General features: G+C 41.5%; 2 protein-coding genes across 2 annotated transcripts in view; both read left to right on the top strand.

Annotated features, from left to right (window-relative positions):
• The window catches only part of galnt16 (UDP-N-acetyl-alpha-D-galactosamine:polypeptide N-acetylgalactosaminyltransferase 16), a 34280-nt gene extending 15271 nt beyond the window's left edge, over nucleotides 1–19009 (top strand). Inside the window, exons 6-15 of the mRNA XM_069160710.1 lie at nucleotides 3160–3281; nucleotides 8063–8150; nucleotides 8396–8480; nucleotides 8626–8729; nucleotides 10022–10148; nucleotides 11331–11423; nucleotides 12144–12227; nucleotides 13128–13254; nucleotides 14282–14398; nucleotides 18108–19009. Coding sequence (XP_069016811.1) covers nucleotides 3160–3281; nucleotides 8063–8150; nucleotides 8396–8480; nucleotides 8626–8729; nucleotides 10022–10148; nucleotides 11331–11423; nucleotides 12144–12227; nucleotides 13128–13254; nucleotides 14282–14398; nucleotides 18108–18251 — 1091 coding nt within the window. The 3' untranslated portion in view covers nucleotides 18252–19009. The remainder of the gene's footprint in view (nucleotides 1–3159; nucleotides 3282–8062; nucleotides 8151–8395; nucleotides 8481–8625; nucleotides 8730–10021; nucleotides 10149–11330; nucleotides 11424–12143; nucleotides 12228–13127; nucleotides 13255–14281; nucleotides 14399–18107) is intronic.
• A 2571-nt stretch (nucleotides 19010–21580) lies between these two features.
• Nucleotides 21581–26266, top strand: part of numb (NUMB endocytic adaptor protein) — a 37999-nt gene continuing 33313 nt past the window's right edge. Inside the window, 1 exon segment of the mRNA XM_069160709.1 lies at nucleotides 21581–21727. The gene's annotated coding sequence lies outside the window, so the exon portion shown is untranslated.

The following is a 26266-nucleotide window of genomic DNA, read 5'->3' as shown; positions in this document are numbered from 1 at the left end:
CCATCCTCATTAAAACTACATGCCGTTGTTTTTTGAGTCGCAGGTTTCTGAACTGATTTAAATTAATCTCCGAATCCGATTAAATCCTCCAACAACAAAAAGTTCAGCCAGACTACCAAAAAGGACCTTATTTGTTTGTTTGGTTGTCTAATGAGGATCCCTCGTCATCGCAGGTTGCTGCTCTCACTGCAGACTAACGACTTTGTTCCGGATTACAAACCACATGCTGACAAAAACATGGCGGATTCAGGTTGGCGCTTCCCGACTGACAGCTGAAGTTTACCTTTAAGACCAAATTCAAAAAGTTCTATGACAAAATGTGGCGAGATTCTTATAAAGACAACATTAAAGAGATTCGTCCCCGTCCACGTGACTGAATCGATCTCGGTTCTTAATGGTTTCACACCTTCAGGCATCATTGACTTTCTCTCCTTTTAATGTGTCGAACTGCTACCAGAGGTCATCGAGCACTGAAGCATGAAATGTACCCACAGTTACAACAAACAGGAGCGAAGGGGCACACTTTGTAATTAGGGATGAAAGTCAGCCTGAATATCCGGTCAATAAACATCTGAATGTTCAATATTTTTACACCAACATTAAATTGACTTTCAGCTTCATTTATACAGTATATCGCACAAGTTCATACAGTGCTTCACAGATGACTGATAATGAGACAGACAGGTGTAAACAACACAGACAGAAAAATTATGTAAAAGACAATTTGAGACCAATGCAAACAGCAATTATGTAAAAGTAATTAATAGAAAGATATAATAAAATATTACAATGTGAGTGGAAAAAAGCAGCAGGGAGCAACAATCCTGAAGTGACCAAGAACTGAAGGTCATAAAGTGAACCATGCATAAATTACAGCATGAATATCAGTGTAAATGACATTAAATAACACTCTTAAGTCCTTCAGGCAGCACTGCATTAAAAACAGACACCAATCTGTAGTGGAAATCACTGAGTGGGCTCAGGAACACTTCTGAAAAGTCTCTGAACACAGTTCATCGCTGCATCCACAAATGCAGGTTAAAACTCCACCGTGACAGGAGAAAAACATCACCTCCAGCAACAACAACAACAACAGAAGGTTTAACGAGGCACCTCGGTACCAGCAGGAGCCTTTTTGAGCCAGTTAAACCCGATTTATTCTTGGCAGCTTTGGGCTGCACACGCGTTGTTTAAGGATGTCAGAGACAAACCTGAATCTACCACCTTACGTGTTTTAAAATAGATATAGATAATAATCAATCCGTCCCCCACCATTCGTATTTTTTTATGCCACAAATATATCTTTATTTTCTTTTTCATCTCTCCTCGTGATGGAAGCTGTAGATGCTGAAATTTGTGCTATAAATTATCCTGAGAGAGATGACGTCGTCATCAGGCATTGCGTTTAATATAGATCAATTTAACAGAAACACATAATCAGCTGAACGTTATAGACTTTTACATGGGAATGTTTTTATTCTTTTATACTCATCAAAAAACCACAAACAAGTTTCTGTTATTTTACTGATCTTTGACTCTAGAATAGACAATGAGCTCCATCTGTTTAATTATCTTTGGATGCTGGAGGAAACAAAAAGAAAATTAACCTCGTGTACAGATCCCCGTGTTGACTGTAAAATTACTCTGATTGGAGATGCACTTTTGATGACACCTCTATGGTCGTCGCTTGCAGGAATTCAGTTTTTATTAAAATGATTGCTTTGAAAATAGATTTTTCTCTCTCAGCTCCAAATTAACACTTTTTTTAAAAAAACAAACAAACAAGAAAGTTAATGTGGCTGCTCGGGCAAAAAGTGAGACACACCGCGGCATCCACTTCAGACTAATCCAATTAATCGCTTTCATTTCTAAAGGCTGTTTGTTCTGCAGAATCTTTGCCAGCTCAAGTCGAACATAAACATCTCGGAAACACTAATGATTCTCTCTAAAAAGAAAAACATAAATTTAATGAGGATAAATAAACCCTCTGATCGTTCAGGAGGACCCACCTTGCGTTGCATTGTTCAGTGGTGCATATAGAAAGCACTGTGTGACCTGTAAATAGAGCAGAAGAGTCTGCAGCCAATACAAGTCAGCACTTCTAAACGTAGAAGATCAAACAGCTCCTCTCCGTTCGGCAGTGACGTTCAATAATTCAACGAGGAAAGAGAGGCATCATGCAGCCATCTGGAAAAACGTCACGATCTTTCCCGGCACATGTATACATGCAGCCCATACCTGAAGCAACAAGTTCACACCTGCTCACCGGCAGCTGTTCGGAGGCGTCGGTGGGAAGGAAAGATAATAACGATGCATTTAGCAGAAGTGTGCAAGACAGGGCGAAGAACGAGAGCACTTTAGTTGACATTTAATCCTAAAAATAACCCCTTCAAAACCAAACAATTTTATATTGATATAAAGTTATGTAGCAGATTTTTGTTCCGTCATAGGGGTCCAAAACCACTTTAGGAGTAACTTCACGGCGTCTTAAATTATACTGTCGGCTGCTTCAGATGTGACTATCGTTCAAAATGGTGCAACTTCTTCATAACTCTCCGATCAGACTGTCAAAATTTAAACAAACACACGGACACATACAGTGTTTTGTCACTTAAAAAACAAATCCAAGTACCTCCTCAGACCTGACCGAATTTATAATATCTCCTGGTTATTTAGGATCAGTGGGACCAAATAAGTATAAAAACTAAACGTTTTCTTTAAAGAGAAAGTATTTTTTGAAAAATAATGTCCTCATATTGGGAGAAAATATTCATTTTAATGTTTAAAACAATCAAGAACAAAGTATTAAACAGTTTTGTTCGATGTCTGAATTTGGCTGTGCTAAAAAAAACCCTGCAAACTGTGCAACAAAATTCTAAAAGCTGTAATTTGTTCAACTTTTTGCATAAACTTTCTTTGCTCCAAACTCCAGTCTTTATGTAAAATATGACCTGAACATGTATAATATAAGAATAAAAGATCAAATCAGTTTATGCAAATGAATTTGTCCTACATGCAGAAACTATTTATGCTCTTGCAAACTAAACTGTTTGTTTCTTCCTGAGCTTCACTTTGCATGAACAATCTACTTTAACAAAACTGCCAGCTCCGATATGAGACTTCAGTTTTGTGTGTGTTTTTTTGGTTTTATTTCCTCAGGTCTGATCCGATCACGTGTGCGAGGCGCCAACACGGCCGCCGCCTCCATCCTGACCTTCCTGGACAGCCACTGCGAGGTGAACACCGACTGGCTGCAGCCGATGATCCAACGAGTCAAAGAGGTAAAAAAAAAAAAAGTCATTCACACTCTGCAGTGAGACACTTAACACACACACACACACACACACACACACACACACACACACACACACACATACACACATACACACACACACACACACAGTCGGACAAGTATGGAGGCTTTTTTTCCTCTGTGGTGAAACACTTCAGGGGGTTTTGCTGCTTCTCAGGGCAGATTTTTATTGTGTGTGATGTCATACATTGGCTTTGCGTCTTGTTAAATAAACACTGAGTTTGTTCAGCTCAGATTTAAGTCACACTGTACCAGATGTAACACTCTGGAAAGAGTATGATGCCATATTTTCCCACCCAATCCGCTCGGGGCTGAAATCACTCGACATTTTAATTCGCACAACGCACACTAATAATCTTATTTTAAAGATTTCTCCCTGTTGAGTGTCCGTTATACAGGAAGAAGTGACGGATTCCGGACACACAGCCCTGCAGTGGTTTGTTGCATCCTGTGGTGTGTGTTGTGTTGCTGCACTGGTTTGTGTTTACTCTCGCCTCCGGCTGCTTGTTGATTTGCTTCCCGATCAAATAAAACGTTCTTTGTTAGTGCCGTGAACAGATTCTCCCAATTCGCTGTGTCCTACAAATACAAATAATGCATCCCACCAGGGCCGCCACCGTCACATCCAGACGACAATGTGAACAGGATGAAATGCAAAACCCAGCCAGCCTTCTTAAAGAAGGGGATTTTCACTCTGTTGCTGTGAGACCATACAGTACATCACATTAAAGCAGGAGTCTCTAACCTTTTTAACTCTGAGGGCCACTCATGTTAAGTAAAATATTTTCACATAGCTGAGCTCCACCCAAACCGACCGAATAAGCTGCTTTTATGCTTTTTTTTTTCTTTGTGCATTTCTTTGGGTTTTCAATTGAAGTGCTCTAATATCAGATTTAACTAATAAAATCCAGTGTTTCCCTTTGATTGGGACCCCCTGCTCCTCCCGAAAGAAACCCAGTGTATGGTTGGACCCCGTGGGAAACTGGAGGGCTTTTAATTTGAAAAGTCCCTTACTAAGTGACAGATACACTCTTTATAGCTCCTGCCCCCTTCTGTTGCGGTCCAGCTGAAAATATTGTATTTCTGTTAGTTACCTCATTTCTGAGCAGCCGTTTGTTTCCAGTTCGGTGTGAGAGTCTCTTGTGTTTCTGTCCTCTGATCTCTGTGTGTCTCCACCTCAGCTGCACTGACATGGGTGGAGGGAGGGAGGGAGGGGAGATTGTCCACTCAGTAATCCATCGCATTGAAGCCCCTAATAAGACCTGAGTGTGTGGATATAAAGAGAGATGTATCTGTGGAAAGAGGCTCCTCCCCCCTGTGACATCACTAACCTTCGCCTGGACTCCAACCAGCACAGCTGCTCCTCAAATCCACTGCGTCCTCCTCACATTCCTGCTCGCTTTTCTGAGCCTTTTCATTTCATATTTCTCTCAGTAATCGCGTCTCTCGTGTCTGACGCTCTGACAGAGCTGCTTCCACTGTGTGCCCCACTTTCCCCGTCCCCTCCCTGTTTCTCCCTCTCTGCTCTGAGTCTGTCTCTACAAAAAGCTATTTCATCCACAAAAACTATTGTCTGCTCGTTCTCCTCCTCTGGAGCTTTTTTGCAGCATCTTCGCTTCCTGATCCACAGAAAATAGTCCATCACTCTGACGTTTAATGAAAGGTGTTGGAATTCACTTTCTTGCCAAGAGTTTGATGAAAAGATTGATGCCGCTTTTTACCATCCATCAGTTTAACGTCTTTGCTGAACGTTCGAATTAGGTCCACGTCCAGTATTATAGTTTTTGTCATTTAAATACATCTTTTTAATGAGGGTGGCACTTGAACGTTTATAAGTCGTGCTAGTTAATACGGGTTTGCTGTAAATCTATCGAAGTGTTGTGAAGATAACGGTTCCACGATCTTTTTAACCTCTTGATAAAAACAGTTAAAGAGGACTGACAGCATGCAGGTTCGTCCAAAATTAGGTCCCAACCAAATGTGCAGATAATGGACGTCTTCATCCAGAGACATTTAAGAGAAGTCCTGGTCAGACGTCCAGATACTAAACCCGTCTTGAATGTCTACCAGACGTACAAAAGTGGTTCTGGACTGACGGATGTACACAGACATGATTTAAACGTCTCTCTGACGTTGTGCGTTTGCTGGATAGAATAAATTCTGGATATAAGCACATCCGTGTTCGACTGTTTCTCACCAAAAAAAGTGAAGTTTTAACCTTTTAGTTTTTGTACAGATCGAAAAAGATATGTAGTGTATTAATTAGAGATCTTTAGATGTGCTGGTCGGTGGATTTTGTTGCCTTCGGATGGAGTCTCTCTCATTTCATTCTTGGCAAGAAAAAAAGTGTTAATCTCCCAAAAAGCCTAAACTCCTTTAAAGGAACAACAAGATTTTATCTGCAGCTCTGACTTTACTGAAGGGTTCTCTCAACACGCTGTGAGTGTGTGTGTGTGTGCACATCATGGTGTTTGTGTTTCACCCGTCTCTTTGGCTCCGGGCGGTTCTGACTCACTCAGCTTCACATTACAATCTTTCAGTCTGGCATTCAGCAGAGCGCCTGTGATAATTCAGCCGCTCCACAGTTCATCTGCGCTGCGCCCCTGATCATCCCAGACCACAGTTCATAGAGGCCTCCGGGGGGACTGATGAAGGTTGCGCTTCATTTAAACATAATCATACTTAGTTCACTCAGAGCAGCAAACAAAAAGAGCTTGAATTTATTGAGTGATTAAGTTCCAACAACGATCTGTCGATTGGAGAGTTTGAGTTCAGTGACGATCGAATGCAGTCTGACTAAAAGAAGCCGACTTCTTTAGTGGCATCATTTCTTTAAATACTTTTTAAAACCATAGAAATGTATGAGGGTGTGGTGAGGCAAGTTTCAAGCAGCAGTAGATAAGGATTTATCGTTGTCACTTATTAGTTTAGTTTATTAACCATGTACAAAACACATTCATCTCAGAAAGAGGAAAGAGGTTTTGTATGCAGAGACACACCCAAAAAACAAAGACACTCCACAGCAATAAAATGACATCAAAATATTTCATACCATATATGCAGTTATAAAAACAAGTTGTCAAATGTAAAATTAAAGCTGATGTGTTTTTTAACTTCACAGGAGAAGATGTGGAAATCTGTGCGGGTTTTTAGACTGACATGAATAAATTGTTCCATTTATTAACGGCTTTAAAAGAAAAAGCTGACTTTTTTTCTTTTTTTTTTTTTAAGAGAAGCTACAATCTCCTCTGAAAGCAGACCGTGAAGTTCAACTCATTTTGTCAAAGCTCCTCAGCAGACGTCTAATACACACAATGAAGTTGTCAAACTTTTTATATTGTACGAGTTAATCACAATTCTGACGTGACTTCTTGTCCATGACTTTCAGGGTTTTTTTGTTAAGTGGCCCAACTTGTTATAAGACCATCCTGCTCGCCTGAGATCAACATGATATGCAAACAATTCTAGTATTCAAATATGCCTTAAAGGTTTCACCTGTTAACAAGTTCCTCACATGTCTGAAGTCACCAGATCAACCAGTGTTTTGTTAGATCATCAGTCATTTTAAAGATTAAAGGAAAGTTGGGAAAAATGAACATAACTCTGTGCTGCAGAAATATGTTTCTCTTCTCATCCTGTTAATCATCCTATAGACCTGCAGGTCCTTCACATTTTACTATTTGTATAACACCAGAAACAATCAGCATTTTAACGAAGCAACATTTCTCCTGCAGAAACAGTGTTTTGTTTTTGTCAGTGATTGGGTTTTTTAGGTTGACATTTGCATGTCTCACATTAAAGACTGATGACGCAAAGGAACAGAGACCTTAGAGGAAATAGAAATTCTGTGAACACAAAGCACATGAATCAGTTCAGATATATTCTCTTTAACACCGTATATGCTTCAGTTTAAAACCATCCAGATATGAGATGCACTCTGACTCTAATAAATTCAGACACAAGAGGGAACAAAAGATAATCAGTGACATCCGTTTTGGAAGCGCTGCCTCTCCATATATTACCAAATCACAGAGGCTCATTAAAAGACCAATAAATGTCTGTTGAGCGCATCACTTTCCAAATTGCTCAGTGCTGCAGTTCGTATGGTGCATTGAGGTTTACTGCGGGTTGAGTCTCTGATTGGAAACATTTACCAGGACTGTCCCGACATTAAGCTGTTGGACCGCACACAGACGCCTCATTGGCAAATAGATGCAGAAAACACTGTCGACAATCAGCAGCTCTGTGTGGTGTGTTTGCTTTTGGGTTCAACGGTTTAGGGTTCCTCTGTCAGACTGTTATCTACACTAAGCTAATAAACTAAAGTTTAGCACACTCAGCTCATGTTCTCTGTACCTTTTTTTTCATTATTATTATTATTATTATTCCCTTTTTTTTGTTTGTTTAAAACAGAAATATTGCAAATTTACACCACAAAATTCAAAAAAGGACATATTTTGGTGCAGCTCACTGTTCCACCAGGGAGTTGTTGTTTTTTATCACCCCTCGAAAGTGGTCTGATATTAAACTGTCGTGATACATTGATTTATTTTACCACACAACGCTACTTTTTTGGGTTTTTATCCTGACAGCGGAGTGACAGGAAATGAGAGGGACGAGAGCACAGAAAATACGCTTGGATCTGCACTCAGACCAGCTCTGTGTTGGCATGAAAAATAAAGTGTTCAATGATGTCAATCACAATGATGTGATAACAATAGCGTGTATTTCTGCTCTCCTCCCACGCAGGATCACACGCGAGTGGTCAGTCCCATCATCGATGTCATCAGCCTGGACAACTTCGCCTACTTGGCTGCATCTGCCGACCTGAGAGGAGGTCAGAGGGCAACACACACACACACACACACACACACACACACATACATATATAGAGAAAAACTCCTGTTTCACAAACTTTTGTTATGACATCATGACTTTTCTCACGTTAGAAATTGAAAACACAGGTCTGTTCATCCTAAATCAGCAGGATCCTCGTGTCTGTCTTCTGGACCAATGCCTCGACTTGTGGTTGTAAAAATACCTGCAGGATTTTCACACTCGTGCTCTTTTTTTTGTTATCAGGATTTGACTGGAGTCTCCATTTTAAATGGGAGCAGATTCCCATTGAGCAGAAAATGGCGAGAAGCGACCCGACGCAGCCAATCAGGTGCGTCTGCAGTGCTCTTGACCCGAAGATCTCGCATAAACAAACATTTGGTTTGGTGCAGTAGAACAAAACTAAAACTTGTAGTTCATTAAGCTGGATTGAGACTCAATGATGCTGGACATAACGTTTCCTTCCCGCTGTGCAGGACTCCCGTCATCGCCGGTGGGATCTTCGTCATGGACAAGAGCTGGTTCAACCACTTGGGCCAGTACGACACCCACATGGACATCTGGGGGGGGGAGAACTTCGGTGAGCTCACTGCTGATTTCTACTCCAGTCACAATCATGACTTTTTATCATCACATTATCCTCTACAGACGTCCCACTCTAAAAAGTTTTACTCTGGCTGCTGGCAAAGACACTGACTGGAACATATTCCTTATTTTTCTAAATCTTAAAGATGCAATAAGTATGGTTTCATTTATGCATTTTCTAAAATAGTTTGATGTTAATTTTTGACATTAGAAATTATGTAATGGTGGCTACAAGCAGGGAAGAAGGAGGACCAGAGATTGCACACAGAAAATAAACTAGTTTCCCGGTCTGAAAAATGAAGCCGATGCAGAAGTGCCTTAAGCTGCAATACCACCGAGTGCCACTAGAGGTTGGCTCCAAAAAGCCTACGGCTCCATAGACTCCCATTCAACTTCTCTCATCAAATATAAAGTCAGTAAATGTTTTCCACCAGTTATCTCGGTGTTGTTAGATGAAATCGCTCCTTCTTATTATTTTTCTGGAGGTCCATCTGAAAATAATCCATCATTAATTAGAAAATAAGCTTCAAAAATAAGTTTTTGGGGGTGTGTCTGTTTGATTGACAGGCCTGTGGTGCAGTCAGGTTACAGCTATCGGTGGGTGGGACGTAGTATCGTCAGGTGTCCAATCAGATCAGTCACATCCAACGCTCGCTCGTCCAAATATGGTCACTTCCTGCTCCAAACCGCTCCGAACTAGCAAGATGTTGACGGACAGAATCTGAACTCGAGGATTCAAAACGGCCACAAACCAACAAGTGACGTCACTGCTGGTTGCCGCTTGGTTTGACCTCAATTCACTACATTAGTGTATTTGACTATTCATTTTAAATTGTGTTGACAAGTTTTTTAACCAAAATCATCCATTTACGTAAATTATATTTATTCAGTAATGAGAAAACAATTTGCACATAAGTGCATATTTGGAAAATAAGCAGCTGTTACAGATGAAATATTCAAATTTAAGTGACCAAACTGGACATTTTAATGTACTCTGTAATTTCCTGCGTGGCTCTTTGGGATGCTGCAGCGCTCCAACAGCCGGCGCTCCCAAATGCCAAATGTGTCCTTGGAATCTGTAAATGCAGCGCAGCGTTAAATTATCCACTCCAGCAGCTTTCATACTGCTGAACTACAGTTTACAGCCATCTACTGGATGGAAATGTAGCAGGTGAACACGGCCAGGCTGATGTTGATGGATGATAAACAGACAGTGACGGGCCTTCATCTCTGTCCTCCTCCTCCACCTCCTCCTCCTCCTCTTTCTCCTCCTCGGTCCTCCTGCAGAGCTTTCTTTCCGAGTGTGGATGTGCGGAGGAAGTCTGGAGATTCTCCCCTGCAGCCGTGTCGGTCACGTGTTCAGGAAGCGCCACCCGTACGACTTCCCAGAGGGCAACGCTCTCACCTACATCAAGTGAGTGGGCGGGGCCTGCCTGCTGCACATGGTTTTTACACAGAGACACAAAAAGGTCGAAGCTGCATTCAGCCTGCAAATTTTAAATGTTGAGGACAGCTTGGTGTGAAGTTAAGAGCTTCAACAGGAAAACTTTTCACACACTTTGACCCCAGTTGCAGCGAGAGATGGATTCTCGATCCACTTGCATCGCTGCAAATTTCTTTGTTTGGACTAAAACAGAGGTTTCCAACTCTTTTCCCACTAGCCTGCAAGAAAACAACATAATTCAGACACAAAAATGTAATAATAACATAAATACTTGATGTAATTTGTGCCGGCGGCGACACTTTTTTTGTCTGTCATCACCTTTTTTTGCAGCAGTGCATAAATTCGGTGTGTTGCAGCTTTTTGGTGCTGCAGAAAGGATTATCTGTAGTTTTACTTTATTTAGTTTTTTATCATCAAAATAAAACTACGGCAAAAAAAGTTGGACAAGATTTATATACATACATATGAACTCAGATTGATGTAGTTTTGTATACAGGGTTCCCACAGGTCAGGGAATATCAGGAATTTTTAAAAAGCTCTTTTCCAGACATGAAAAGTCGGAGGATTTGATCATTTTTGGGGGAATTTTGTTTGCATGTTTAAATTTTAGTTGCCATTTATCAAAATATAATATTTTCCATGTGGCTTTTCAGAGTTTCCTGTATTCCCTGAGTAGTTTTATCCCCTTTCTGTTTGTCAACAACTTGCAAACACTTCAGTAAAAAGAAGCCTTTTCTTGGCAAACATGAAGGAAAATGTAAATTTCAAGAGCTTTGGCTACAAAATGAAGACTTCAAAGTCTGGATGATGCAAAAAGACGACAGAAAAGCTGAATGTAAATATTCTAACTCTACTGTAGATCTGCATTTCTAGAATTTCAGCTGTTTAGTCAGTAGTAGTCAATAAGATTTGACATTTGACTCGGAGTGGGAACCCTGAGTCTAATCTCGTCTGAACGTTACTGAATCTGTCAGATTTTTGGACTCTGCTCCACTTGTTGCACGTGCTCCTAACATGTCCGCTCCAGCTGCTGATGACGATGTCACAGTCTGAAGGCTCCTCTGTGTCACACCGCTCATTATTAGAGGTCGTCTGCAGGAATGCGGGCAGCGCTGTGATTACTGCGTCTGAGCAGGTGTTGTGTCTACGCAGGAACACCCGGCGGGCAGCTGAAGTGTGGATGGATGAGTACAAGCAGTACTACTACTCCGCCAGGCCGTCAGCTCAGGGGAAGGCCTTTGGCAGGTTCGTCCATTGTACAGTCCTCCTCCCGTCTCTCACGGATCCAAACAGAACCAAACCGGTCTGGTTCTGTTTTAATACAAGTTAGAGCTTCAATATTCAGTCTCCTCTCTGTTTTTATGTTACTTGTGTTTTATGTACATATTATTTCAGTGAGGAAAGCTGTGTCTTTGATCTAAATGTTCATTCCTGTTGTGAATGAACAGAGAGCAGCACAGTGTCCTGCCACTCCTATGTATCGAGGACGGAAAGTAGCACTTATTTTCATTATAGATCGTCTTAAGAAAAGTCAATAATGTCCCAAAGCCCAAGATGGCACATTTATATTCCTTTTATCTCGGAAACATATTTATTTGAAGCAGCAAACCCTGACATGTGACAAGCTGTAGCCGGAGAGAAGTTGGCATGTTTTTTTAGTTTGTTTGTTTTTTATTTACTTAGCTGATAAACCAAGTTTCAAAAGTGTTGACAGATCATTTTCAGTTGGACTTCAGCTATTTTTGAGTTAGCAGAGAAACACAAGGAAGAACTCATTACTGTGCACATTGCTGCAAAAACAAACCCTGTGTGGTGTCACCATAAAATGTTATTACTGATTTAACACAATGAGGAAGATCTCCGGTAGTTTTAATTTTTGTCCGTCTGTAATCTTTCTCTTCCTCCTTTCCCTCTCTCCTCCTCTTCTTCACTCGATGTCTCTCCATCCTTGTGTTTTCCTCGCAGCATCGCAGACCGTCTGACTCTGCGGCGGAAGTTGAACTGCAAACCTTTCCGATGGTACATGGAGAATGTTTATCCTGAGCTGAGGTACGAGGTTCAAACGAAGCACATTCAGTTTTAATGTCTGACAAAGACATATAAAATAAAAAACAAAAAAGTTCAAATGCTGCGCTCCATAAAAGATTCCTCCCTTTTCCTGAATAGAAAAATTTACATTTTTAAAGGATGAAATGTTGAGTTTGTGTTCGCTGGATTTATTTGACCATTATTGGTTTAAAAACGACCTGTAATGTTGCTAAATGATTTTATGTATATACATGTCTTAAACTCACATTTACAACGAAGAAACTTTACTCCTGCAGACGAATTAGAAAACAGCCTTGTAGAGTTAATAAAAAGAAGAACAAGTTTATGATCGGAGGTGATGAATACAGCTTATCTTTGTGGTGTGGTGGACCTCTCAACATTTTTTTGAGCTGACACAAAAAGGAGATAAAATCCAAACATCGTTAAAAACTAACAAATGGAAAATACTTGCAAAGATTTCTTCCTATTTGTTTATTTTGGGAGATTATTGGAGGCTAAGAGGCTTAAATGGAGCAAAAATAACATTCAACCTTCATTTCATTTAAAAAAAAAAAAAAAAAAGAGAGACACATTTAGTAAAAAAAAAATCTTGAGTAATAATAAATCGAGCCTTTTTTTCCGAGCATATCAGTAATCCTGCGATCCCCTCGGGATGTCGTGACCCCCGAGTTCAGAACCAGAGATCTAAAATTAACTGATTTCAATGGGAACCTCTGCGTGTTGTTTCTCAGGCCTCCGCAGCTGCTCCAGATAACCAGGCTCCCTCAGATTGTAACTATATATCTTTACGAGAACACGTTGTAATAAGCTGCATCACTCCGTCGTGAATCTCAGTCCATCTGTTCTTTATTGTTGTAATCGGACCTCTTAACTGCTCCGCTCTGCCTTCGGGTCCCTCAGGGTCCCCGAGCAGGAAGCGGTGTCCAGTGTGCTGAAACAAGGCGGACTGTGTCTGGAGACCCGTGGGACCGACGGCCTCGGCCTGGCAGAGTGCAGGGGCATCGGAGCCAACAGGCCGCAGTCGCAGGTCAGTGCTCGGCCACTAGGAGGTGATTCAGGGTCAGTAATACAGAAAATACAATAACTGTGAAGGGCTGTCAGTTCTGGTCACAAATGGATCCTAATAAAGCTGCCTCTGTGTTTTACACCTCTTCTTAAAATTTGAAGCTACTGTTTAACTGACCATATCCAGAACAGACTCCTAGAAATAAATCCCGAATGTGGACAAGTGGCCTTCCAGCAACATATAGCTGGAAATTATTGCAAAAGACTTCAAACTTGGCAGATTAAATTAATTCAAACCTGTGGTTTTCATCTTTCTGATTCGTATATATGATTGATTTCTTCTGCTGCACTCAGGTCTCCCTTGCAAAACCTATATTGTGTAGATTGCCATAATAAATTAAATTATAATCTTAAAAAATAATGCTCAATTTTTATGAGTATATATAACAGTCAATGTGCTGTCTGGGTTTACAGAGGGCAAAAATATTGGTTATGTCAAAGTGTTTAATGCATTTTGACATTTAAATGATATTTAAATAAACATATTACTAATATATGAAGAACGTTTTTAATCTTTAAGATCCTTCTGTCCTCTCAGTCAGTGCTGCCTCATTAAAACATTTCTCTGTTGCTAGGTTACAGAGCGTGTTATCAATTATCACGAGAGAGTAAATGCCAAATCCTAATTCAAAACACTGCACATCGTCAAAATTTTTACAGATGCATTAAACGTGACATAAACTCCCCTGAACATCCCAGTTATTGTTCCGTGTTCGTATTTGTAGGCTGGAAGCTTTTGTTCAGATAAAGCCAGTAAAATAGTACAAACGATACGAGATACGTGATGCAGAAATGGGATTTAAGCCAACGAGAAACTCCTCAGAGTTCAGGAATTTCAACCATAGACTTCCAGCTGGACAGAAACGTTTCTGTTTCTAATTTATAAAAGTACAAATTCCCTCTCCAACGAGGTTAAATGTCACGTGAACAGTTGCAACATCCGCTTCAAGCTTTTAAAAAAGTGAAAAAAAACAACTTTTGTTCTGCAGAGATGGGAGCTCATAGAGCCGCTGATCCGGCAGCAGGACCTCTGCCTGGCCATTTCTGCCTTCACAGGGGGGTCAAAGGTCAAGATGGAGTCCTGCAACACAAAAGAGCCCAGACAGGTGAGACTGGAAAAGTGTCAGCCTTTTAAAATGCTTTTTTTAAGAGACATTTTGTCACCGAAAAGATTATTCTTTTTTATGGTATTTACATTGAACTCTGCTGTCTGTACTTTGGTTTTCAACACATTTAATATCTATAAAAAAGACATAAAACCTCTTGTTTCATTTGCTCCACGAAGCAGTCGTTCTGTGAAGTTCTCTGTGTGAAGGGAGGGTTAACAAAAGAAGCTTTAATCTAACACTATCAGTCACAGCTAACAGTTGGGTTTTCCAAGCGCTTGTTTCATTCTGGCATCAAACTGCTGGCGTCTCCTTGATGTGTCACTCAGAGAGCTGAACTCAGACATAAAAGATTCGGAGTTACGTGATGGTTTCCAGGACAGATGCTCAGCAGCCTCCCTGCTGACGATGATGATGATGCCGGGAGGCTGAGTGTCCTTACAAAGAGGAGCAGCTGACTTTATACCTGCAGTAGAACAAGCGCACCCACAACTCCAGACCCCACCCTGTTCCCTCCGTGCTCTCCCTGTTGTGAACGTTCGCGTCCCCAGTGGACCTGAGTCGGCCGCACGGTTTATTTATGACACAGAACGTGGGGAGTTTTTAACTGGAACCATATGTATGAGAGTGCAGGACTGTTGCCAGGCCTTTCTCTCATCTCTCAGCCGGCCCATCTTCATCCTCTGAGAGCTCTTTGGGAGCTGGCCCATCAACAAGTAACCCGGCACTGCTGCGGGAGACGTTTGGCCTCTTTGAGCCGAGTGTTTTAATCCCCAAGAAAGGAAAAATAAATACTTTTATCTTTGACTTTGTAGTTTTATTTCTCTAAAAGAGACACAGATACAGATGGCAGAAATGTCAGTTTGTAATGGGAACACAGACTGTATATAAAAGTGTTCGTAGCTTCTAGGTCTGAAAAATGAGGCCTTAAGCTGAAATACCACTGAGTGCCACTAGAGGTTGGCACAGTCAGGTTACAGCTATCGGTGGGCGGAACGTAGTATCGTCAGGTTTCCAATCAGATCAGTCAGATCCACCGCTCACTCCTCCCCCAGCTCGTCCAAATATGGTCACTTCCTGCTCCAAACCGCTCCGAACTAGCAAGACGGTGACGGGCAAAATCTGAAATGGAGGCTTCATAACGTTCACAAATCAACGGGTGACATCACTGATGGTTGCTGCTAGTGGGCAGCCCGATAGCTGAGTGATAAGGGCACATATCACAATGGAACTAGCAGAGACACCCAGGTTCAAATCCCAGTTGGAACTCTGCTCCTTCTCATTCCTGTCCTCTTTGCCCATATTTCTCTCACTGTTTCTATCCAAAAAAGCCAAAAATAGATCTTGAAAAAAATGCAATATGAATACTTTTTAAGTATCAGTTTATAAGTCAATCCGTTCAGTTTGTGCTTTTCTGGAGATATCGTGTCCAAATGCTGGTCTTAATGTCGTTTGTAATGTAATGTAATCAGATACTTGGAAATTCTCTGCCATGAATTAGCCACATTTTAGTCCACAGAAAAATTTCGTAAAAATAGTTTATTACAAATATAATGGTGTCTGTGTCACCTTTAAAACCAGTATCAGTCATGGAAACTAAGTTGTACCATTTCCTCCTTCTCCGTGTTGCTTATTTACACACATGCGTGCACAGATGCACTCTTTCCGGATTCCGGAGATTAACCCCCTTTCACCTCTTAACTTTCATAAGCTCCCATATGATTCCGGAAACCCGCTCTTGTGCTCTCAGTTCAGCTCTGATCACTTAATCGTTGAGCCGACCCGGAAACGACTTCCTCCTGCTGATTTGTAGGCAGCCTGTTTGTTAAGATGGTGCACTTTCTCGGTCGCTTTGCTTTTCGGTTTCGGGTTTCTTCTTGTCAAACTTTATGTAAAAGTCAAACTGCAGTAAATCAGGCTCCTTTTGATTAATTTAAATGTCTGAATCCTCTCCATCAGTGTCCTGTGATGGATTTGTGGGAAGGTTGAAGTAGTGGCACTCAGCTGATTTAATGATAACCATAAATAAACAATTATGGAGAAAGTACAACTGTAAAAAAGAAATACAACCGACTTTTTAAAACCAACTTTTCCAGCTTTGATTTAAAATTAGAGTATTTTACTAATATGGTCATTGCTGTAATGAGCCTCAATTAAAATGTACTTGTGTATGTTGTTAATGGTTTATCAGATCGATTGGATGAAATAGGGTCTTATTAGAGTTTAATTACCTGAAACTAAGAATGTTTTCGTTTTTGCTTTTGCTGTCAAGACCGTGGTGATGCTACACACCGTGTCACATAGTCGACACAGGAAGTGATAGAAAAATGCACGATACATCATGTCTACCGTGGGATGTTACATCTAAAAACTAAAATTAATGCAAATGCTGAGCCATTCTGCTAATTCCCCCAACAGACATGCAGTTCGACGCTGCTTGCAGCTACGTTTTTATATAGTGTTGGGCAGTTTAATTTAAGTCATATTACATTTTTGTGTCTAAAATCTTTAGTTGTAAGTGAAATAATTCATGCAAATGGGAAAAAAAGTGCAACATTTTCTTCTGGAATGGAGTGAAGTAAATATATAAATACTTCCTACCCTTTGTGGGACAGTTTGCCCCGCCCCGATTAGTTTCATCTGGCCCTCGTTGTCCTTCCCTCCCTGGCGTATACGTGTTGCGTTCAAATGGAACTCGTGAGCTCGTGGTTAGAAACATGGGAAGTCATGTGCAACGGCAACACGGAAATCATTTAGAAGCCACCCTAACAATTAAGCAAGCTAACAGGGGAGGTAACGTAATGCAGGATATACAAAAGTCACAGAGGGAAAAGATGAGGCCCTTGGGAAGATCAACATTTTCCTCAGACGTAGGCTATTATCTAAGTTATGAAGATAAACTCTACGTGACTAAAATTAGAATATATTAGCTCAGCCTCCAAAGAAAAGTTAACTTCCATGACCTCTGACCTTTTCTGTAAATGTCAGCAAGCACATCACAGCTCGTGAACTCAAGACTTGCAGAACGCTTAGTTCCAACGTGGTGAATACCACAAGAGGGCGCCATTCACACTTGTACACTAAATACAACCACATTTGATTGCAGCAAAAGTAGCAAAGATTTACAATACCAAGCACAATTATCTTACGTTTGTGCTTCACTGTACTGGAGGACGTTTACTCTACGATGCATTAGTAAAAAAAACTGAGTTACCTTCTACATCGGCCGAATGCAGTAACTTTAATTGTGACTATTTGCTGCTCTAGAAAATCCACTGAGTAGCTGCTGTTGTGAAAATCACAGTAATGCCGATTTATAGAATATTTGAGAAAAATAACTCCTCACGAATCAGCATCAACACCTGCAGCGTCTTCGAGTGCAACACTCAGGAGGTGTGAACGTAAATAAAATCAAAATGGCTCCCACACAGGACATCCTCTCAGATAAACAGACTGTTTCTTCTGTGGTGGGATGGCAGGCTGCCACACTGTGCAGCTGGCTGTACGCACTGTTTTCCAGTCTTGAGTGCAGCAAGTCAGTCATTCATATGATTACAGTAATCCGTGTATGGCTCAGTCCATTATTCTGTCCAAACAGCAACCTACTGCTGCTGCACATCATTTATGAGCAGGGAATAATACAAACCAGAGACTGTGACGCCATGATGCTAACTGACAGAGATGATTTTATTTTTTTTATATTTTTCAGAAGTGGAAGCCAAAAGGCACAGCTCTGCAGCACATGGTCAGCGGTCTCTGCCTGGATAGCCAGACACCGACGGGACCTCCAGTCATCATGCAGTGTCGCCCCCAGGTGGCCAGCCAGTCCTGGGAGCCTCAGGTCATCACCTGAGCAGGTGGTGGACGGGAAGAGGAGGAAGAGGAGGAGGAGGAGGAGGAGCATATTCTGGACCCTGCCTGCAGAAAGACTCGGGTGGGAGGGGGATCTCGTCTGCACACTGTCTGTCGCCTTGCTGAGGGATGAAAAGGAGTGAGGACTGTACTTTTGTGATGTCAACTTCAAGCTCCTACTCGATGTGTCTTGGTGACGAGAGCGTTGCTGAAAACATTTCTAAGGCCTTGTTGAGTGAAACTTCTGAGGTTTTCTGTGTACAGTGCTTTGTCCTTCTGGGATGCTGCAGCTCTTCTACATAATCTAAGCTTTTCACTGACAACTGTTGCACATCTCACTTTTAAATTTTCTACATCTAACCTGGTCCACTTCAAATTGGAATCAAAAAGAAAGAGTGCATACTGTACTGTAGCAAACGTGTTGAGCTGCTCCGACTCCAAGTCAAAGCCACAGCTTTTGCTCAGAGCATCTTCATGTATAGCCAACTAAAACCTTTTTTTTTTTATTGCTCAATAGCAGTCTTGATCGCACCATGCAAAGCACCGTCAGGAACATTATTTATTGTTTTGCATGGTCGGACCCAAAGAATGTTTTTTTGTTTTTTTTCTGTCTCTACAAAGTTTCCTGTAAATATTTGAAGCAGGTAATGGCTTGTTTTATGTGAAAAGTACTCTATATGTTGTTTGAAAATTAAAATGTGGTAACAAATACATCACTGTGACGGTTATTTGTAAAATAAAAGGAAATATTGCACTGTTTGGGACTGTTGCAAAGACGAGTATCTTTCTAAAACACCAAATCATCTGAGCATCAGAATATAAGAATCACCCTTGGAATACAATGCAGTTTATTTCAATTACCAATAACATATGATTTAATTATTAATAATCTTGTTTGACCTTAATTTGAGTTATTATTATGTTGCCTACGTTTCCTTGGTCCTATGTTGCCTTAATCCTATCTTTCCTTGGTCCTATCTTTCCTTGATCCTTTGTTGCCTTGGTCCTATGGTCCCTTGGTCCTATGTTCCCTTGATCCTTTGTTTCCTTGGTCTTATGGTCCCTTAGTCCTATGTTTCCTTGGTCCTATGTTTCCTTGGTCCAGTGGCCCATTGGTCCTATGTTTCCTAGGGCTTATGTTTCCTTGGTCATATGTTTCCTTGGTCCTTTGTTTCTTTGGTCCTATGGTCCCTTGGTCCTATGGTCCCTTGGTCCTATGTTTCCTTGGTCCTATGTTTCCTTGGTCCAATGGCCCATTGGTCCTATGTTTCCTAGGGCTTATGTTTCCTTGGTCATATGTTTCCTTGGTCCTTTGTTTCTTTGGTCCTATGGTCCCTTGGTCCTATGGTCCCTTGGTCCTATGGTCCCCTGGTCCTATGTTCAGGTTAAAGTTGGATGATGCACAAAAGACCAAAATAAAAAGGACAAAGGTGGAAATCTACAGCTCCAACAGGAGTGTCATGGATATATTAATCTGCCATAGTATGTAGACTATAAAGCAGCTTTTAGCATAACAACTTAATTTTGCTAAATATTTACGGTGGGAAGTTCTTGCGATGTTCTTTTTAATTCACCACAAACATAAAACTTTAACAGACAGCTCGATAAAGATGTGTTTACTTTATTTGACAAGTTCAAATATGACAGCAGATTTTAAATGAGGAATATAATGTAACAAAATTAGGGCAGAGGAGATTTAAAAAATTACCACACAGTCCTGAAGAGAGGTGTAATGCAGCGCAATATGTGAAAACACCTGTGGGTGCATTCACACGTGCAAGGGCTTCAGTCCTGAACCTACAAATAGCAACCACAAGGGGGCAGAACATTCTAACAGATGAGTGAGGTTCACCAGCAACATTTCATGACTCTGACCTTGACAAGTTGATGGATGGAGGCTTGTTGTTAAAAAAAAAGAAAGGGTCGTAAAGAAGATGGAGTTTAAGATAATTAAGCATAAAAAGTGAACTGCAAAGAGATAGATAATATGAGTGTTTTACAGAGAGAGATTCATCATTGGTGCATTGTGTAGAGTAAAACATTTACATGACAATCATCCACATAACAGGCTTGACAACTTTTTTTTTTCTTTCTTTTTTCTTTGTTGGTTTTGTAACCTCTGAGGCCACAAAACGCTGCACTGCGGCTCAGTGGGCTGTCAAAGATATGCGAGGAATGCAACTTAATGCTAATAAACTTCTGGCCTTTTACTGGGGCCAAGGTTTCATCATCAGGGGTGGATGGGTGAAGGAGAACACGGCAGAAGCCTGGAAAAAAAAGAGTACAAGGCACTTTAAACACTATAAGATTACTTTTGAGATCACTTTTGTACATGGGAAGGGCACCGTCACTGTTGTGTTAGTATGTGGTTTAAAGAGTGACCTCACTTACTGAGGGCTATATTTGCATATCATCTAGACAGTGAATATTATAATGTTTCCAACCCTTTTCATGTCTTACAAAAAGCAGTGCAGTTGGGTCACACCGCCACCAAACATTGATTTTACCTTCTTAACTTCTCACATGGTTTTATTTCAATAAATGATCTAAATATCTGCAACAAAAAAAAAAAAATCAAAGATTAGAGAAACCGATTTGTGGATGCCAACTTTGTTTTTTTTCCCTTTCCTCATCTGACAACCCCACACATTTATCTGCTGTCTGTGATTTGATATATAAACTGGATATAAAATAGTTCAAACCAGCATCTGCAGCGGTAAACATGCACTCTGATGCTTCCCTATTCATAATCGAATTATGTCATATTTAATATATCAGTGAGAGGGACCATTCAGGACTCTCACTTTACTGTATTTTGCTGCTAAAAGCAAGTGCTAGCGTTTTTATGCAGGATTTTTATTTATAATTGAGTATTTTTTTTTACTTTGCTGCATACTTAAGTAAAGGCTCTGAATACTTCTACCACTTCTGTTGCATGCAATTGCATACTTTCTTTCCAAGGTGCAAGGAGCTACAAGAGCCGTTTTCCCATATTTGAATTAAAGGAATAATCTGTTTGCATGTGTCTCCTGATTATTGCTGTGTTGTAATTAAATTCCCTGTGTTTATAAATATATCTCAATGAAGAGTCAGTTGAATTCAGTTTGATTTACTCAAATAGTAAGGAGTGCAGTCTATTAGCTGCTTCCTCCTTTGCAGTGATAACTGGAAGAAACGCAGTGAAGCTCCAATCTGATCCAGGTCGCGTTATCGACTATCGATCACCTCCAATCTGCGCACGCCGGCCAATGAGGTCGCGCGGAGGCGGTCCGTTGCTAAGGAGGAAGTTTGGTTGAGTCTCCGAGTAGCAGCCATTCAGCGGCGGTGGCTGAAGCGATTGGACTGCGGGCGTCTCTCCCGACACTTTCTGTGGAATTTGAATTATTTTTTTTTTTTTTTTGCTGCCACGGCACGGTTCGTGATACACAGGTGACGGAGCTCACGGGGGCTTCTTCTGGGTCGCAGCGGTGATCACAGGTAAGTGCGCAGTGTGTGTTTTTGGTTAGCACGGCAGGTAAACGCTTGTTAGCTCGCCGAGCTAAGCAGCACTAGCTTGTGTGTGTGTGTGTGTGTGTGTGTGTGTGTGTGTGTGTGTGTGTGTGTGTGTGTGTGTGTGTGTGTGTGTTTTTACGGATGCGGCACACGCAGCTATGTTAGCCCACAATTACATGGCATTTAGCTCGCTTGCTAACCCGACCAGGTAACAGAAGGAGCAAAATGTTAGCTACGAGGCTGTATGCCATTTCTAAAGCTCTGCCCTGTCGAGGGAGCTGAAAGGTAGCTCGATAAAGCTAACGTTAGTTGAGTAGCTAACGATACTCAAGTTACCAGAATAACTTAGAGATGAACATTACTCAGCAAAATAACGAAACGTACTAGGACTAAAATCATGGAATCACTTGGCACACAATCTGTCACCCGCTTGTGTAATATATTTACAAAACTATGGGGAGTGTACTCATTTTAGTTCATAACAGTTTATAACAGATGTGTCCCCGTAAAATCGAAACATATGCTTAAAAAAAAAATTGCACCCTAAGCCAGACAGGTTGATTTTCCTGACGACATCCACTGTGACTCACAGCATGTGAATATTTGTGAAGTGTGATAATGTGCCCCAGATTCTCTCGTGTGGTAATGAGATCTTTTGCCGGGGCCTTCAGCTTGTTTGCTTGTTTACTTGGGGAGCAACCACAAGAGCGAGAGATTTCCATTCTGGTCAGCCTGATAAACATCAGTGGTCATGTTACACCTCCAGACTTTTGAGATGGTGTGATGGACACCCGGCAGGAGCATCCTTTTTATTGGATGGTAACTCCATTAGCCGTCAGTCATCACTGTGTTGTTGATGGATTGATGAAGAGGTTTGTGACTTGAATAATGTCAATGATGGCTTGTAAAACACCAATGTTTTACAAGCTGTTTGTGGGTTTTTGAATCCAAGTTGATGCTAGAAAATAGTTAAAATATGTCGCCCCATATTGCTTGTTATATTCTGCCGAAAGTAAGCAATTAAAAAAAAATTTAAAGCAGTTTTTAATGATCACTTGATGATCAAATAGTGTCAGCTTTTGTTTTTCTTATCTCTAATGCAGCACAGTATTTATGACCATAGTCCGGGGACTTTCCGACCATTTGAAATGAAGTCTCTTGGAAAGGAATTTGAAGTCTCTCCCGTACAAAGAGAGAAAATTCGCTCATCTCGCAGAATGAGGGAGGCAGGATTGGCTTCCTGCCACCAAAACCCACTGTGCAAGTCTGTCAGCTGTTCTGGAGAGGAAGAGAATGCTAGAGCGAGTCTCCGTCCGAAGCTTTGTGATTCACTCTGTGGGAGAAAACCAGCGTTACTTCTCAGCATGTCGCTCCGCTCTCTAAGGAGAGAGGCTTGTTCCTGGCTGCGAGCTGTGCATGTGAATACTGAGTAATGATGCAACGCAGGTAGATAAACTCGCCGTACAATGACGAGGCAATCGTCCCCTGACAGCAGAGAGATAGTTGAGATTTCTTGTTGCTCATAGTGAAATCGGTGTGTTAACTGAATCAATAAGAGACGACAAGAACGGGAGACATGCCTCTTTGTTTCAAACAGTCGGGATCGGGGTGATTTGTCTGTGAACGCTCACCTGTCCCGTTTGTCCTCACGCTTGGCATCGGGTTTGATGCTGTCCTCCATATCTCGTGCTTTTTGTCAACATCAGTGCTCACTGAAGGTGCCAGGGTGATTGAATGAAATGCTCCGATGTTTACTGATTCAGTCTGACTCATGTGGGAATGTGAGAATAAGAATATGTAAACTCGGCCTCACTGAGACGCCAGAAAATCAGGTTCTCTTTCAAGTTATGACAGGTGTTTTTTAATTTATAGCGCAATCCAAATTTATGTCTTTTTGATGCCATGGCTGTCGGGGACTATGACGCCAAGATGTAGAGAATACTATCATGAACACGAGAAACTAAAGTGGGATTTTGTTTTGACACTCGTGAGTTTAACAGCTCGGGACGACAGGGGACAAAATGACAAAATACTGATCTCTAAAAATGGTGCTTGCAGCCTTAATTGGAAACTGTGACTCGAAAGGAACAAAATGCACCAAAGTGAACTGTCATGCTGTGGCACAGCACAGAGAAAATGACCTGTAAAATGGTTGGTACCCAGGGGAAGCTGGAGGAATTATTCCAACGGCACCCGCAGAGGACCAGTTCTCCTGTGAACATCATTAACGTGGAGGTCCGCGCGGCGTTCGGTGCATTTGCGTCGTTACGGTGAAGGAACACCGTCTGCACTTGTCAGATCTCCACGCGGCTCCGTATTCTTAGCTGATTGGGACCAGATCCAGCAGAGACACGCTGAGAGGATTCAACCAGAGGGGAGGTTTTAGAACCGCGATCTCAAATGTGCAGCTGACCCCGTTTCAGCATAAGTAGCCTAAAATAGGTTCTGTGCAGCCGCAGTGTTGATTCGAGCCCGTGCGTTGGATGTGTTTGTTTGTCAACTCACAGTGGTCGTTCGTTTCATAAGAAAACTGGGTAATAGTATTTGTTGTGTTGTTCTTGCCACTCTGCATGGTGGGAGGTTAGCGCCACGAAATTCTCCCCTGTTACGCCATTATTATGCAGTCATGATCAAACGTATACAGATTGTGATTTCCTGTTTCTTTCAAAAGTGTTAGTGATCACTTGCAATCATAGTTGCACCACCCCTGTAACATCTTTATCTCCACTCAAACCGCTTTTAGCAAGTTTATTGTCAATCTTTCCACATGTTAAAGGAAACTGTTTGATATTGCACAGGCTGCGGTTTAAACTCTCATTTCTGTCAGTCGCCCCATTAATGCAGTATTCGTGTCATTTGCAGCAGTATTTGGCCCCGTTGGCCTCATTTATGAAAATGGAAAACAACAGTAATGTTGGCCGACAAGCGGCGCTTCACTGCTCTGAACGCACTTCTTTCAGTGTCCCCGTTTGGAACAATATCTTTAGCTCTTAATCAGGTCCAAGAGGCATTGAGCTCCTCACTTTGGGTGAGGGTTGCGTCACTGTATGCAAGGAGTTGCCTTTCAGGTTTGTGTCTGTACCACTCCTCCCTGGATAAGGTATGGGGTTCAGGAACTCCTTTTGTCTCCCAAGGCCCCTACACAGAGTGATACCTGAGCCTCCCGGGCTGGAACAGCTCATGCTTTATTCAGCCCTCTGATCTCTGCTTTAATTATGAGTGACCCGGGACGGACTGACCTCTGGTGCTTCTCACAGGGTGGGAACTTTTGTACCAGCTACCAGTTAGCCAGAGCTGCAGACATGTGAACCTCACTTCACACCAAGACATTTATACAACCATAACAATAGGAATGACTCAAAGTCACAATGACTCTGAGTAAAGTATAAAAATAAATCAGGTTCTTTAAATCGGCTCTAATTGCTGCCAGACATTTCATTGTATTTCCTGCTGCTGGTTGTGGGCTCAGTTTTAGATTCAAGGAGTTGGCGTGTGCAGGGTTTTCCTGACCATGACAACACGTGGAGGGAGGGCACGCCTGGCATTAACATCCCTCCTGGGTGATCCAATCACAAGTGGCCAGCTTTAAGTACAACCAGGTCACACCGGGCATTATCATGCAACCGTAAATATATAAGTAAATAAGCATGAGAACAGAAAAAGAAACGAGAGGAGAGGAGTTGAAGCAACCGGTATTTAACACAATGAAACATCTGAAACACTGTAACATAATTTCAATGCTGCTTCTGTCTGAAATGTATGATGTGTGTCACGTTTGTAGATGTCTGAATGCAGTTCAGTGAGTTTGTAATTCACAACCTGAACCGTCAGGGCCCAATTGGTTCGGTTAACAATGTAATTGTTCCAGTGTGCTGAGTTCTGCTGCTGTGGATACACACAGCTTGATGTGTGTCGGAAGTAGCACAAAATAAACTAAAAGAAAATAAATAAACCCAGAGGAGGCTTTGGTGAAACAAGCGTCACATATTGCTTGTATTTTAAATCGCCAAACAGCTGCTTTATTGCCGTGAGTTTGCAGGTAAATCTCTCCAGTTGTCTGTAGAGTTCAGCTGCGCTACACACAATCACAGAGGACATTTTTCTGGTAACAAAAATGAAAGAAGAGCAGACAGAGATCTTCAGGTACCAGAACTTGTTGAAGTAGAGGAAAAATAAACATGCAAAACCAACGAACCTGCCATGACAGAAACATGTTAAAGCGGCGTGTCAACGTTTATTTTTATTGCTGATTTTGAGGACATCAGCTGATTAGGAGGTGTGGCCCAGGATGCTTCCTTTACACACTGACAAAAGATTACGGCTACCGCCTCCGAATGTGTTTTTTCGAGATCAAAAAACAAATAAAGATGCACACGGGTGGTTACCAGTTCCCTGGTTTCCTGGTAACCACCACATACCAGATTTGAACGTGGGTGAGATCAAATCAGGTTTCAGTACTGGCTTCATTAAACCACCTCTGTGCATCCTACTTGTGTGTGTGTGCGCACGCGCTATTGTGAGCTC

This window comes from Embiotoca jacksoni, unplaced genomic scaffold, assembly GCF_022577435.1.
Source record: "Embiotoca jacksoni isolate LCO1_2020_lvr unplaced genomic scaffold, fEmbJac1.0.p SCAF_27, whole genome shotgun sequence".
In the NCBI taxonomy this organism is placed as follows: domain Eukaryota; kingdom Metazoa; phylum Chordata; class Actinopteri; family Embiotocidae; genus Embiotoca; species Embiotoca jacksoni.
Note: the sequence above shows the minus strand (reverse complement) of the source record. Positions and strands in the feature narration are given on the sequence as shown.